Raw genomic sequence first — 15,742 nt, 5'->3', positions numbered from 1 at the left:
CCTCCAGACCTGCCTCCAGGTAGAGGCCCGGAGTCGTGACGGGATTACCAGCGATGGAAGAACATTTGCCAAGGGAGCTTGTTCCTCGCCCGGGACTCCCCTGAGCTGACAGAAGGGATGGAGCTAACCGGAGAGGATCATTTGGATTACCTCAGTGAACAGCTTCAGGTGATGAGATATGACCTGTTGGAGTTAACAGGTCTTACCCAGGGGTGGATGAGTAGCGCAGCAGATGTTCAATGTACCCAAGTCCCGGTGGATTTACAAATAACAGGGGACCCTGGATTACCCCCTGGAAATGCTGCAGAGTGCGGTGGATTTACAAATGACACTAAATCGGTGGGGAACGGAAGCTGCAGCCGGGCCAAGCAACCAGGAATGGGGCCAGACGCCACAGCTCCCTATGCTAAAGGAGGCAACAACACAATCGGTGTTGGGGGATGTACAAACGGGAGCCGCGGCTGGGCCATGCAACCAGGAATGGGGCCAGACACTGCAGCTACCTACACTACAAGGGGCGACAACACAATCAGTGTTGGAGGATGTACAAATACAGGGGAACCGTGGATTAACCCTGGCAACTGGCAAAGTTCCCAGGATTTTATGGGCACCTACACCCTGGATTGGAATGTGGCCGTGCCATCAGTCCCATTCAGGGGCCAGACGCTGCAACCAAGAGTGGGGGAAAGGTACCAGATCCTCGAGGCCCAAATGGCAAGGAGGAGAAAGGAGTTGGAGCAAACCGCCCAGCTGTTGAATGAGATGATGAATTTACCAGCGGGATTAAATGCAAGACCACTGCCAGAGGAGCAGGGGAGAGCTCCACAAAGTGGACAAGAACAAGGAAGTGCAGAAAGGGGGGGGCAAATTTTAGTGACTCCAGAACATTTTATGGGAACTCAAACAATTTCCGCCCTGCACAGGTTCCTATAGTTACAATGATGGGGGGGATCTGTTCCACCCCATGCCATAGTGACGGCCTCTAACATACCCTCTCAGGGAGAGGGAATGGGCCCAAGCGGGGCCCCATAGCTTTTGACCACACCTCCGCTTGTGAGAGGTGTGGGAGCACCTGGTACCACAATGGGATGAGAGTGTCAAAGAGCCAACCCGTACAAGCTCAAGCCAGCACAGGAGCATCGGTTGCAGCCAATGGGATGAGGATGCCCCAAGCAGGCCAACCACCAAGAACCCCCAACCAGGCCAACCACCAAGAGCCCCAAAGGGGGGGGGGTCCACCAGTAAATATCCCACAGAGAGCCCAGGGAATCCAGACACAAGGTTTTCAACCACAAGGCAGAACTGGAAAAGGAGGGGGGAAATCAGCCTGAGGACCTGGAAGAGGGAGCAAATGATTGTTGGTATAAGAACAACAAAATGTATGTCCCGCCAGGACAATGGGGAGAGATACTGAAACATTGTCATAATGCCAAGTTGGCTGGGCATCTGGGTTATCTAAAAAGACTGCACTTACTCCAAAAACAGTTTTGGTGGCCAGGAATGCAGAAGGATGTATCGCAATATATATCCATGTGTCAGTCCTGTTTAATGGGAAAAAAGAGGGAGTGGGGAACATCCAGGGCTACTACAACCTCTGGAAACGCCACCCTGACCCTGGTCTGTAGTATCCATGGACTTCATCACTGACCTTCCACCGAGCAAAGGGAAAACAGTGATTTGGGTAATGGTGGATTTGTTTCCCAAACAAGCCCATTTTGTTCCATGCTCTAAGTTGCCAACAGCCAAAAAGTTGGCCACATTGTTCATGCAGCATGTAGTAAGACTCCATTCATTCCCGGACAAGGTAATATCAGATCAGGGCCCACAATTCATTGCCAAGTTTTGGCAGGAGTTGATGGAAGTAACAGACATGACTCAAGGGTTGAGTTCAGCGTATCATCCCAAGACCAACGGGCAATCTGAAAGGGTTAGTCAAGTCCTGGAGCAATTTTAAGGTGTTAAAATAATTATCAACAAGATAATTGGCTGAAGTGTACATGCCAGTCTTTTGCTGAAATTTGGGCATCCAACTGGGGTGGTGGTGTCTACCTGTTCCAAAGGGGACACGTTCCCAGAACCGAGCCTCCCTCTTTTCTTGAACTGCCAAGCCTAATTCCTGCCATAATAGTTTGGTGTGATCTGACTTCTTCTGTTTCAATAACTTTTTGTAGGCTGATCTTAGTAAGATAAGATGATTTAGAGATGTTCCTTTCTCCAGGTGGAGGATCTGTCTGGTGTAATAGGTTAACTCTTTCCTGGTAGTTCTGCATTCCTGGTCAAACCACCCTCCACTGAAATAAGTTCTAGTTTTGGGGGGGGTCTGTCAGTAGAAAGTAGAGGATTAAGAAGCTGTACTATGCCCTCAAAATGTGTAACAGCATTGAGGCCGTCCTGCAGTAATGCTTGACGCTGTGACTGCAAGTCATTCTTCGCCAATGACTGGGCTAGATTGGCATGGAGCTGTGGAGTCCGCTTAAGTCTCCTTTTACCAGGTAAGTACCCTTCTAGAGGACCTGAAGCAGGCTTGAGAAAGATGTTGTCCCTAAAGCCCAGCGAAAGTCTCAATGGGCAGTGGTCACTCTCTGTTCTACTACAGACCTCAAAGCCCAAAGCGTAGCCTAAAAGGGAAGGAGAAATCGCTATGTAATCAATTGTACTGGCTTCCTGGGAGGACAGAAATGTGAAGGTATCTCCAGAAGTGTCAAACCCAGTGCCATGTAAGATGTGGAGTTAATGGAGTATAGTAGTCCCAGTGTTTAAAAGGGGGAGCAAAGCAGAACCCCAGAATTACCATCCAATAAGCTTGCTGGACATAGCTGCCAAATTGTATCGCGAATCTTTGCTATGTAAGCTGGAGGATTGGGAAGTTTCCAACCAAGTCATCTATCCTGAGCAAGCTGGCTTCCGCAAAGGGCATTGTACCATTGACCACTGTCAAACCCTTACCAACTAGCGTCCCAAAGTATCAAGGGCCCCACTAAATCTCTGTATGCGGCCTTCATGGACCTAACAGCCGCTTTTGACTCCATTGACAGAGAACACCTCCGGATGAAGCTGGCTGCCTCAAACATAGATAGGAGGCTATTATTTCTTCTGCAGGAATTCCACTTCAACATCTTTGCTACAATCAGGGTGGGCACCTCAGGCTCTTTAACAGAGGCAATACCAATGTTGAGAGGGGTAAAGCAGGAATGTGTCCTGGCCCCTTTGCTTTTTAACCTATATCTAAACGATATTATCCCGATGTTATCCGGCCCCGAGTTTGTCCCCTCCTCTTTAGGATCTCAGAAAATATCAGTTCTTTTATATGCTGATGATATGCTCCTGGTCTCTCTTACCCGTGTTGGCCTTAAAGGGCTTTTACATAAACTTGGTGACTTTTGCAAAGAAGAGTCCTTAAACATCAATTAAGCCAAGACAAAAGTCTTGGTTTTTAGGAAAAGGCCTCGTAGCTACAAAGGGACCATAGATGGAACCACCATAGAAGAGTGCAGCACCTTTAAATACCTGGGGATTGCCTTTAGCGAAACTCTGTCTTGGAGGGTGCATTTGGCAGTAACCAAATCTGCAGTTCTTAGGTCAATCGGTGCCATTCTGAAATTTTACTATACAAAAGGAGGTTTTTCTAATAGACCCAACACTGAAAATATACTTGAGCAAGGCTATTCCTCAACTCCTTTACGGTGTAAAGGTCTGAGGTTGGAAAGATTGTTTAATTACAGCTTTGGAATCTATCCAAAACCATTTCCTAAGGAGAATTTTAGCTTTCCCAAAAGGTATTCCTGCAGCTCTTATGCGAGCAGAGCTTGGCCTGTCCTCAGTCAGAGCCCTTGTACATCTAACCCTGCTCAGATTCTGGAGGAAGGAATGTAACGACAATACCAATCCATTATGCAAGTTATGCTATGAAAGTATGCTGAAAAATGAGGCTGTACAACTAGCCAGCTATAATAACATCCTTTGATGTTACTTCATCTGTGATGACTCCCAGGGTGTCCCAGCTGCTGGTTTTAACATTCGGGACTGGGTGTTCCACTGTGACGCTGTAATTGATAGGCAGGCGATCTCCTATTCCAAATTCTCCCCATGGTTTAAACTTTTCAAGAAGGACCATGTTAGAGCGCCCTATCTGGTCAACATCCTCCCTCACAACCTCAGAACAGCCTTTACCTCAATTAGGTTCCAAACTATGCCCACAGCGCTGCTAGCTGGTCGCTATGCCAAAACACCTCAAGCCCTCCACTACTGTATCTGTGGTGCTCACGTTGTGGAGGATTTACCACATTACCTACTATCCTGCCCACTTTATGCAGAGCCAAGGAATAAATTCCTAGAAGAGTTTTTAATTGGTTTAAACTTCTCTTCAGACTCTGAGAAATAGTTTTTTCTCCTGTCTGACACTGCTGCATTTGTTTCTTATAGAGTGTCTCTGTTCGCCTTAGCAGCCAAGAAAATTTGGGCTAGAGCTGTTTCCAGAGACAGCAATGGTTTTATCTGACTGGTATTTTCTGCCTAGATCATTTTAATCTTTTAATATTTGTACGTATGTTTACATGCTAGAGTGTTGTATGTGTTTTATTTGTATGGATTGTAATGGCCTTTGGCCATTACCTAAAACAAGATAATTGGAATGATTTGCTGGCGTTTGCATAATATTGTTACAACAATAGCATTCATAGCTCTACGGGAGCATTCCCATTCAAGATCACACAGGGCTTTGAAAGCAAACCCTTGCCATTTGTGAAAGACCCCTACCTGGGAGTGGGTGGGTGCGTGGGAATCTCAGTACTTGGTGGAACTCTATCTTAGAACAGTGGGATCTAATAACGAAAACTCTGAAAAGAGCCAAATAGGATTACAAAAAGCATGCTCCCCCCCTCTGGGATCTGAAACCTGGAGATGAGGTTTATGTGTCCACAAAAAATCTCAAGGGTGAAAAACTAAGCAAAAAGTTAGGATTGGAAGTACATCCAACCTTACAAAATCCTCAACATCATAAACGGAGTAGCTGTAAAACTAGACCTGCCAAAGAATTTAAGACACATCCACCCATTACTCCACTGCAGCTTGTTGAAGAAAGCCCTGGAAGCAAACACCTGGCACCCAAAATCAGGAGTTCTTCCCCCCCTTATGGTGGATGGACAACCTTATAATGAAGTGGAAGAGGTGCTGGACTCCAAATGGAGAAGAGGAAAAGTATTTTACTTGATGAAATGGAAGTACTTTGACCAGTGTCAAAATGAGTGGGTTCAAGCTGAAGATATAAAAGCTAAAAGACTTATCAAAGCTTTTCACAAACATTATCCAGAGAAACCGAGGGAGGGGTGATCCTGTTATAGGTGTAGTTTTGGGGTGGGGTAATGTCAGGCAGGCAAGCAAGCCTGCCTGCCGTAACTGTGAATGCATGTCTACTGGGGGGGGTGGGGGGTGGGCTTTCTTCCTGTAGTGTAGCTTTCTTCCTTCACTGTATTTTGGCTACACTTTGTTGAGAAGTGTTATCAGCTGGGAACGTCTGGGAACCGACCTTGGGAAATCTTTTTCAGGACTTTCACTGAGTTCAACTGACTTGTTTGAACTGCGGGGAGGGAGTATAACCTCTCAGGGAAGACTTTGCTTCAGCATTCCAGGCAATTAATATGTGTCAGCGCACTTCCAGGGAGTTTTATCTAAATAAAGACCTTTAACTCATACAACCGCGTTGGATGAAGTGGCGAGTCTGAGAGAATCCCCTAACCTGACCGTCATTGGCCTTAGACACAAACCTGCCCCTTGAAGGGTAGATCCTCCATCCTGACTCTAGGAGTCTACAGGTGAGGCAGTAGCCAGTAGCCCTGCGAGCTTCCTGGGAGTTATTGCTGATGGAAGTGTTCTTGTCAAGTCAGCCACGTTCTGACTAGCATGAAATTGTTGCTTTGGAGGTCTGATCTCTCCTCTTGGATAACTTGGGTAAGTGCTCATTGTAAGCAGCCCCTTCTATTCAATAGGAATATCAGGTAGACTCTCATAATGGTAAGTCACTATTTTAAAGTCAATGAAGCATACAGTTTCCTGCCCAGGATATTAATAATCTTTGCCCTCTCTGTCAGTGGGTATAGAATAAGGTCCTTGCCCTTGCCCTGCATGTACTTCCTCTGTAACTCGAGAGGAAGGCAGAGGATGCACAGAAGGGGAGCATAAATGTACTCCTCTGTCTCATATAGTCCCTCAATCTTATTAAGGTAAATGGGACTGGAGCTAGTTTCTCAAGCAAAGTGGTCACTATATCCAGGCAAACCCTTCAACCATGGGGAAGGCGACGTTGGCTGGGTTGTCAAAGTATTATAAGATACGTTGTCATTTAAGGATTTGGCATCCTTTTGCTCTGAATACAGGCAGAGATCATCTGTGGGAAGGAGAAAATTCCCTGTCCCCAACAGCTACATCGGCAAATATCCAGAAGGGATACCTTGGGCTCCTTTTCATTGTTGATCTGGGAATCAAAGGTGGTCAGGGATGTGCCAGAGCCCAATGCTCAAACATGGATCCGATCGACTCCATGTGATACACATCTCCTCTAATCAGCACCTGGTGCTGGAAGCCTCTTTCACAGGTTCCAGGAAGGAACCTCTGCATGGCATTACTCACAATAAGCAGTTTTTACAAACCCTGGGATGCACCAGATATAAATGGGGATGTATAATCATGCCTTCCTTTTAAGACAAAGAACAACAATTTTGAGAGAAGTGGGGGCGTTTGAAGGGTTTCAATCCCCTCCACTGTTAGCACTTCAACATCAACAACTAGCCTCTGTCTAGGGCTCTCCCGCTCTCTTGAAGGGTTTTGACTTTGATCCAGCCCCCTACTTACGAGGCTCTGGGGTTTTGCATGCAGCCTCTCTCGATTCCAAAGATCTCAATCAATCGACTGTCAGATTCGAGGGATGGAGTCAAGGACTGGATCTAGCCAGACGGTTCTGAAAGGCCCTTCAAAGGGGGCCTGGCGGGTTCAATGGGAGACTGTTGTATCCCGCTGTGGCGGTTGGCATCGAGCTTGGTGTCAAGATCAGATCCATATGTTCAGCATGCTCTGTGAATGCAGAGGAATTTGCTGTTGGGTTGGTCGTTGTCGACAATGCCAACTCCCACAATATATGCTTGAGCCTGGAAGCTCACAGAATCACAGAGTTGGAAGGGGCCATACAGACCGTCTAGTCCAAACCCCTGCCCAATGCAGGATGAGCCTAAAGCATCCCTGACAAATATTCATCCAGCCTCTTCTTGAAAACAGCCAGTGAAAGGGAGCTTACCAACACAATAGGCAGCTGATTCCATCTTTGAACTACTCTGACCATGAAAAAGTTTTTCCTAATATCTAGGTAATATCCATATTATCTTTCTGCATGTAATTTAAGACCATTGCTTCGAGTCCTACCCTCTGCTGCCAACTGGAACAGCTCCTTGCCCTCCTCCAAATGACAGCCTTCCAAATACTTAAAGAGAGCAATCATGTCCCCCCTCAATCTCCTCTTCTCCAAACTAAACATTCCCAAGGCCCTCTGCCTTTCCTCATAGGGCTCAGTCTCCAGACCCCTGATCATTCTCGTCGCTCTCTTCTGCACTTTCTTGATTTTGTCCATATCCTTTTTGAAATGAGGCCTCCAGAATTGCACACAGTACTCCAGATGTGGCCTGACCAAGACAGTATAGAGAGGGGCCATGACCTGCGATTTCGATGCTATGGCCCCTTTGATACAACCCAAGACTGAGTTTGCCTTTTTTGCCACCACATCGCACTGACTGCTCATATTTAGTTTACAGTCCACTCTTACTCCAAGATCTCTTTTGTATACACTACTACCCAGAAATGTATCCCCCACCCTGTATTTGTGCTTCACATTATTGTGGCCCAGATGTAATACTGTGCATTTATCTATGTTGAATTGCATCCTGTTTACAACCGCCCACTTCTCCAGAGTATTCAGGTCTCGTTGAATTTTAACTCTATCTTCTTGGGTGTTTGCCACTCTTCCCAATTTGATATTATCAGCAAATTTAATGAGTAGCCCATTTACCCTTTCATCCAGATCACTGATAAAAATATTGAAAAATACCGGGCCCAAAGCAGAGCCCTGCAGCACCCCACTGGACACCTCCCTCCAATCTGATGAAACTCCGTTGGCCACCACTCTTTGGGTGCGGTCCTCTAACCAGTTCCCTATCCAACAAACTGTCCTATAGTCCAGTCCACAGTATTCCAGTTTACCCATTAGAATGTCATGTTATCAAAAGCTTTACTGAAATCCAGGTAAATCACATCGACAGAGTTCCCACAATCCAGAAAGCTCGTCACTCAATTAAAGAAGGAAACCAGGTTGGTCTGACAAGGTATGTTGGGGACAAAACCAAGTTGACTTCCCTGGATCACTAAGTGGTCCTTCAGATGCTTACAGATCAATCCCTTTAAAATCTGCTCTAATATCTTCCCAGCAACAGAAGTTAGACTGACCGGCGTGTAATTTCCCAGGTCATCCTTCTTCCGTTTCTTAAAGATTGGGATAACATTTGCTCTTCTCCAATCTTGTGGCACATCCCCAGTCCTCCAGGAGGCCTTGAAGATGGCTCTGCAAGAGCCATACAGAGCCTCTGCAAGGCCTCTAGAAAGTTCTTTGAGCACTCTTGGGTGCACACCATCCGGCCCAGGGGATTTTTATTTATCCAGTGCTGCCTGGTGCCTCTCTGTAACCTCTCTGTCAATATCAACTAGCCACCCAGGTGTCCTGTCATGTCTACTACCATCTCTAAATGGGCTCGAGTTCTTCAGGGAGAAAACAGAGGCAAAAAAGTCATTAAGCCTGTCTGCTTTTTCTCTGTCCTCCATCTGAATTTCTCCTTCTACTCCCAACAGTGGTCCAATTGCCTCTTTTACCTTGCGTTTGCTTCTCACATATCTGTAGAAGTTGTTCTTATTGTAGCGAGCCCCCTTTGCCAGATCCAGCTCATACTGAGCTTTGGCTTCTCTGATGGTTGATCTGCAGTACCTAGTAACCCTCATATATTCCTCTTTAGAGGTCTGTCCTTCTCTCCCTTTCCTGAACATTTCCTTTTCTCTGTTAGCTTATTCTGGAGCTCGTTCAGCTCCATCTTGAAGGAATTCACATTGTGACCTTCCCCAGGCAAACGAGGGAGAGCGAGTGTCTGTCCTTGTTATTTTATTGCACACTTGTTATTTTATTGCACACATTGCACACTGTATTGCATACAGAAGGGCTTTATCAGCCATGAGCAAGTCAGAAACTTTGCTCTCTCTCTCTCCTTCCATTCCTCCACAGAAGGGAAACAGTGACAACGGAGCTCTCGAATCCAGGAGAGGCTCCTACTGACAATCCTTGTCATTTTGGTGCACACTGGATGAGTTTTAGTAGGGCTTTATCAGTCATAAGCAAGTTAAAGACTTTGCTTTCACTTTCCTTCTGTCTCTCCACAGAAAGGGAAGAAACAGCGACGACAGAGCAAGCAGAAGCTCCTACCGACTATTGTCATCATTTGCCGCACGCTGGGTGCGTTTTTATTTAAATAGGGCTCCATCAACCATGCGCAAGTTAGAGGCTTCACTCCCTTTCCCCTTCTATCCCTCTGTAGAAGGGGGTTGACGATGATGATGAAGCTCTCAAATATAGGAGAAGTTCCTACCCATAATCCTCATAATTGTTTGTTGCGCACTAGGTGCATTTTTTTGTTTTTTTTAAGGAGGGCTCCATCAGCCATGAGCAAGTTACTTTGCCCTCTTTCTCCTTCCATCTCTCCACAGAAGGAGATCAGCAACCCACGAAAAGAAGAGAAGCTGTCACTGGTGATCCTAACCGATTGGTGGTAAAGAAGGAATTGAGGGTAAGGGTGTGCGCTCCACCAGAGCGCAGGTGTCTTCAGCAGAGAATTGCCATGCAGGCACTCTGGAAGGAGAGCATCCCCTCTAAAGGAGAAAAAAGCTGTAAAATCCATCTGGTCAGCAGGCCTGTGCATGCCCAGTCCCATGTGTGCCTGCACAGAAGACCCAGAGGAGTTAGCCATGATAGTCTGTAGTGGCAAAATAGAAAAAAAGTGGACTCTTCTCTGTTTTGCACAGAAGACCGACAACGAAAAACAACATCTACTCAGGTAGACATTACATTGTTTTTGAGACTCAGGACAAAAAAAGTTGCCTGTCTCTGGTCTAAATTACATTACTTGCTGGGAAATACATAAAAATACAGTGACCAACACCTGTTAATCTTTCTGAAATGGTAAACCAGTTATCTTTCTAAGTCTTAGTAAGATAATTAAAGGTATTTCCTGCTGCCATTTTTGATACCTGGGATACTAAGTGAATGGGATGCGATGGGAAAAGATAGAGGTTACCATTCCCTTTAGATGGTTTAGGCTAAGACCTGAAGGCCTAGCAGTGAAAGAGCTTGAACTTGGTGAGCTAGGCAAACAGTAGCCATGTACCTTAATGTTCTCAGGAATACTGAGTTGCTGTCGTTTCTCTTTCAGTCGCTTCAGCACTGCATCGATGGTTTCTTCTACCGATGGACTCAGGGGAGCTCCAGCTGCCTCCTGCTTCACAGTCTCTTTGGAGCTGTCCTGATGCAAGTTTCTTTGGGGTGCTTTGAGGGGGCAGCTCTGGTCTTCTGACATTTTGAGCTTCATCTCTGTGAGAAAAATTCACAGGCTAGCAATGAGCAGCTGTTTAAAAGGAATCCTTTCTGTCTTCACAGGCAACTGATGTTTTATATACATACCCTCCATGTCACTCACACTGTCTCTGCCCCAGCAGAAGGGAAGAGGCAAGTAAGTCCTGTTCCTCTGGCAGAAATGCCTTCTGTTAGTAGACAGTTACAATGGGACTCAAGCAAACCATTGCCTTTAGGTTATAGTGACAAATCCAATAGCAAATGAACACAACCCTTGGCTCTTGCACCATATACTGTGTATTTAGCAAGAAGGAAAAAGGAGACAGAACAGAGATAGGACCTGCTGTCAGAAGTGCCTGAACATAAGGAAGCTAGGAAGGATTTCGTTGAGGATGCCTTGGTTTGAATGGGGCCTCTGAACCTGCAGGTGGGTTACAGATCTGCATGTGGCTGGGAAGTGCGGCAAAAAAATGGCTTTATTCAGATGCAGGTATCTTTAAGCAACAAAAGCAGCTAACAAACAACCAACAACTTTAAAAAACAGCAGTCAAAGTACTACCCCCCCCCCCCACACACACACACAAGAAGAAAACTCTGAAAAATGAACAGCAAGCTGGCAGCAGGAGAAAGCTACTCCTCCCCCCCCCATTAAAAGCAGCAAACAAGCACCAATAACTTTAAAAAACAAATATAACACCCTCCCAAACAACAGGAAAACACTTAAAGACTAATAACAGCAAAAAGACTCTTTAACCAGGAAAAAGGCAAATCCGTATTCCCACACAAGAACACTCAGCAAACTATTAGAACAGCTAACATCCACCCAAAGCACCACTCACAACAAAAACACTTTTCAAAATTAAAATTCAGTTGACAAAACGGTTGCCTTCCCCCCCTTCCCCCTACCCCTCTCCAACCCCACCCAAGGCCAACCCCTCCTCCCCTCCAAAAGAGGGGAAAAGCAACGGAGTCTCAGACTTCCAAACCAGGTGGTGGCCCTCCTCAGGCAGGCAGGCAGGCAGGCAGTTCCCTCCTCCCCTCACTCAGGTCTTCTTCCAGGCAGGCAGCAGTTAATCCAAAAGTCAGAGGGCAGCCAGAGGGCAGCCGGGCAGGTTCAGTACGCACTCACAGCACAGTATCTCTGGTCTCCAGAAATGTCCCACAAAACAGAGTCTGCTCTGAGCCAGGCCTGATTTTTATATCCTTGCAGAATTTGAAAATTCCCATCAAAGAATCCCTGATGATGAAAAAACTTCAGTTCCTGTACCCACTGGTCCCTCACTCACTCACTCCCCCTCCTGCCAACCTCACTTCCCCCATCCCATAGGGAAAAGCCTGGGAAAGAAAAAAGAACAGCTTGTAGCAGCCAGTCACTTTTGCAAGATACCCTGAATATATTCAGGAATATTGACTATCCAAAAGTCAGAGAGCAGGCCAGGCTCAGCAAGCACTGAGCACAGTCATAGCATAACTGGATAATGCCAAATCAACATATTTGGCATAGCCGGATAATGCCTGTGAGGTGGGTGGGGCTGAGAGAGCTCTGAGAGAGCTGTGACTGACCCAAGGTCACCCAGCTGGCTTCAAGTGAAGGATTGGGGAATCATACCCGGCTCTCCAGATTAGAGTCCCATGTTCTTATCTACTACACCAAACTGGCTTGACACCAAAACAGTTCTAGCATAAAATATGTAAAGTTCTGAGTGAAATATTAATTTTTATGTTTATTAGGCCAAATGGAAAAACCACTGTAAAAAATACAGGATTTTTTGAGGAATAACAACATGCGATTCGATTATATACTGCCCTTCAAGATGACTTAACACCCACTCAGAGCGGTTTACAAAGTATGCTATTATTATCCCCACAACAAACACCCTGTGAGGTGGGTGGGGCTGAGAGAGCTCCTAGAAGCTGTGACTGACCCAAGGTCACCCAGTGGAAGAGTGGGGAATCAAACCTGGTTCTCCAGATAAGAGTCCTACTGCTCTTAACCACTACATCAAACTGGTGTAGCAATTAACTCTGCATTAACTACCTTAGTGGGATTATGTACTGCACTAATATTTAATATTAATACTTCAGAAAGGGGGTAGAATTCAGCAAACCCGTACACAACCTCATTCATTACAGCGGAGTCTGCAATAACAACAGCCCTTGGAAGGAGGATTTGCCTCTTAGGACTATCTTTTCTATTGATCTGCACTGGTTTAATAAAACTTCTCCCTTTCATGCAGCAAGAGTGCAGGGTAGGTAGTACATTCCTAAACAAATTCTCAGTCCTTTCATCTAACTACAGTTCCCACAATTCTTCCCACAGTCATGACCACAAAATATAAATACACCAATATAAATTTGTCATACTGAGATAAGGAAAAAAGTTGCCTTTGCTTTTAAGGCTCAGAATAACATGAAATGAACTGAGCCCCTCCAAAGAAGTGCCTGGAAGGCAAAGGGCGGCCATCAGGGGAGAGAAATAAAGGCTTTGGCAACGCTCCCCCCTCTTCCACTTCAAATGATTGTTGAGCTCTATGGGCTAGATGTGTAGAACAGGGTTGCACTTACCTGTAACTGTTCATCATGTGGTCTTCTGTGCAGGTACACACTGGGACTGCGCAAATGCAGGCCCAGCCATGGCAAAGATTTACAGAGCTTTCTAGAAGACTAGGAGCCCCCTCCTCCTTTGGGGAGACTGCACAGAAGCCACAAAGATGCCCTGCATGATCTGTTTGTTTTGAATCTCAGCATTTCAGCACCATGTTTGTCCTACAGTGTTAACTGCTGATGTTCAGGGCTAGGGGACTTCAGCGGTACAGTCGGGGTAGGGGAGTATTGCTGCCTTCCTCTTCTAAACATTATGGGAATGGCACAAGGTGGGAAATTGGATTTGGGGGTGCACATCTCATAGCACACATTCCCCAATCCTAACTATGCAGAACTGAAATATTCAGAACTTGTTTACACAGGTAATGGGACCATGCTGTGAGGAAATGGAGATACTTGGGTAATACTTTGGGATAAGGTATTTACTGCTGTGCACTGTTTGTTACTTTAAGTATGTGCCTAGCAGATAGTTCCGCATCAAGTAATATCTCATGTAATTTTGCTTATGTTTTGTTTCAACATTGTTTTCAGCTCGGTATAAGATTTCTGCTTTTTTTCAAATTTCTTCCATCCTCACCCTATAACATTGTTTATTGAATGTTTATTGCATGTCCCAGTCATTAATTGTATTGATCTACACTGTGTCTACTTTGAGTCTCAGTGAGAAAGGTGGACTGTAAATTGCATAAACAAACAAAAACAAAGTTGCCCCAAGGATACTTTAAGATGTATGCTCTCTGCCCTCGTTTCAGATTCCTTGGGAATTATTCGTTAGGATTCGAGAAAGCGCTTCTCCTTCTGCCCCCCAAACCTTCTTAGCTCTAGGCATGTCAGGAGCCAGACCTCTAAGGCTTTGCAGCTTCCTATACCCGGGGAAGAGGCCAGAGTCAGGAGATGAGTGTTTCATGCCGCAAATGCTGCGGCTCTTTTTTCCTTCTCCAGTATACCATAAGCTTCTAGAAAAGCAAACTACATTCTCCTCCCACCCTCCATTTCACTGGCATGCAGGCTTTTAAATTTACAAATTAATATTTTTCTGTCTTCCGGCATAGGTGTGGGGTGACTGCTCCATGATGCACCAGGAAAAGTTTGGCTATGCTGTAGAGGTTGAAAAACTGCGACCCAAAAGGAACTGGCATCCCAACACCTATTGGCTTGGCTACCACGGCTTTATTTTTTTTATTTAACATAAAAATAACAAGAACAAAAACAACAAAATATGAACTGTACACTTGAACATACCCAATTCACATAGACATAACTCGTCATTATCACTTTAAACTATCTAAACTCATGAAAATCTTGTTTCTTTATCACCGTGGCTAGAAAGGAAGCCACTATAGCTGAGGTTTGGTTGTCAGGAAAGTTATCAGACAATAACACTGAGATTGCCCAAGGAAGGAAGGGAAGCTTTTCTTTTAACATAATAGGAATAATAAATCTCTCTCTTTCCTTACTCCACTTAGGGCAAAAAAACTATTATATGATCCAAGGTCTCTAACTTTCCTTGTCCACAGTCACAAACTCGTTCAGAATAAGGGAGTCCAGAGAAACGACTAGAAAGCACTTTAGAGGGGAAGGAGTTTAGCCAATGTGAAGGCTCTGCGTTGAGCTGGAATCTTTAAAGAATAGCAATAAGATGGAATAGCCTCTGGGGGTGAAAGTCCCAGGGATAAGCCCGAACATGTACGTCTGGCTCTCTGGAGAGCACTGCTGTAATCGAGATCCTTTAGTTTTAATTTTATAACTCTTAGGGCCTCATTTGTCTGTAAAGATGTTATATCAATATCCAGAATTTTTAGTTTCTGGTTAATTAAATTAGTTCGGCTACTCTTATAGGTATCCTGCGGGATCAAGTGTGCAAAACCTACTTTCCCTGAATTGTCCTTGTAAATTTCCTTGTTCAAGAACAACTTAAAGGCTGTAATCCATGCTCTCTTCTCAATTGAGGGTTGGGCGAATTCCACTCTAAGTGCAGTACCTGCTACGCATAACATATTTAATACAATTGGCACAGATGTTACAGTATTCCGATCCACAACTGGATTCATTCTTTTTTTTTTAATATATATATATATATTTATTTCAATTATTAACAAAACTGTTTACAATATGAAATACAACATGGGTAAATTGTTAAAAACTACATAACAGAGAAGGGTAAAACATGGAAAGACAAATTCAAGTTGAATGATCTGATATATTTTGGATTATAGATTCAGGATTGTTTGGTATATTTTATTGGGAGGATATAGATTTTCTTTTAGAAATGTATTCAAAAAAAGGGAACCATTTTTCCATAAAATGTGTTGTTTGGGGGAAATTTTCAGCTTGATAGATTCCATCATTGATTTTTTCAAATAAAAAATGGTCCCATATTTTAGAATACCAACTGGTAATTGTTGGTACAGTATGTGATTTCCATTTTAAAGCAATTAAATTTTTTGCTGCCATTAAGAAGACATTGATAAGGTCTCGTCGAATTGGTGG

The 15,742-nt window shown here is 44.8% G+C and overlaps 1 protein-coding gene across 1 annotated transcript in view; it reads right to left on the bottom strand.

Moving 5' to 3' along the window:
- Positions 1–15,742, bottom strand: part of FAM13C (family with sequence similarity 13 member C) — a 199,463-nt gene that overhangs the window by 63,845 nt on the left and 119,876 nt on the right. The window contains exon 6 of the mRNA XM_055001122.1: positions 10,464–10,666. Within this exon, the coding sequence (XP_054857097.1) occupies positions 10,464–10,666 (203 nt within the window). The remainder of the gene's footprint in view (positions 1–10,463; positions 10,667–15,742) is intronic.

Source organism: Eublepharis macularius, chromosome 17, assembly GCF_028583425.1.
Source record: "Eublepharis macularius isolate TG4126 chromosome 17, MPM_Emac_v1.0, whole genome shotgun sequence".
Classification (NCBI taxonomy): Eukaryota; Metazoa; Chordata; class Lepidosauria; order Squamata; family Eublepharidae; genus Eublepharis; species Eublepharis macularius.
The sequence above is the reverse complement of the archived record's forward strand: the minus strand, read 5'-3'. Positions and strand labels throughout refer to the sequence as shown.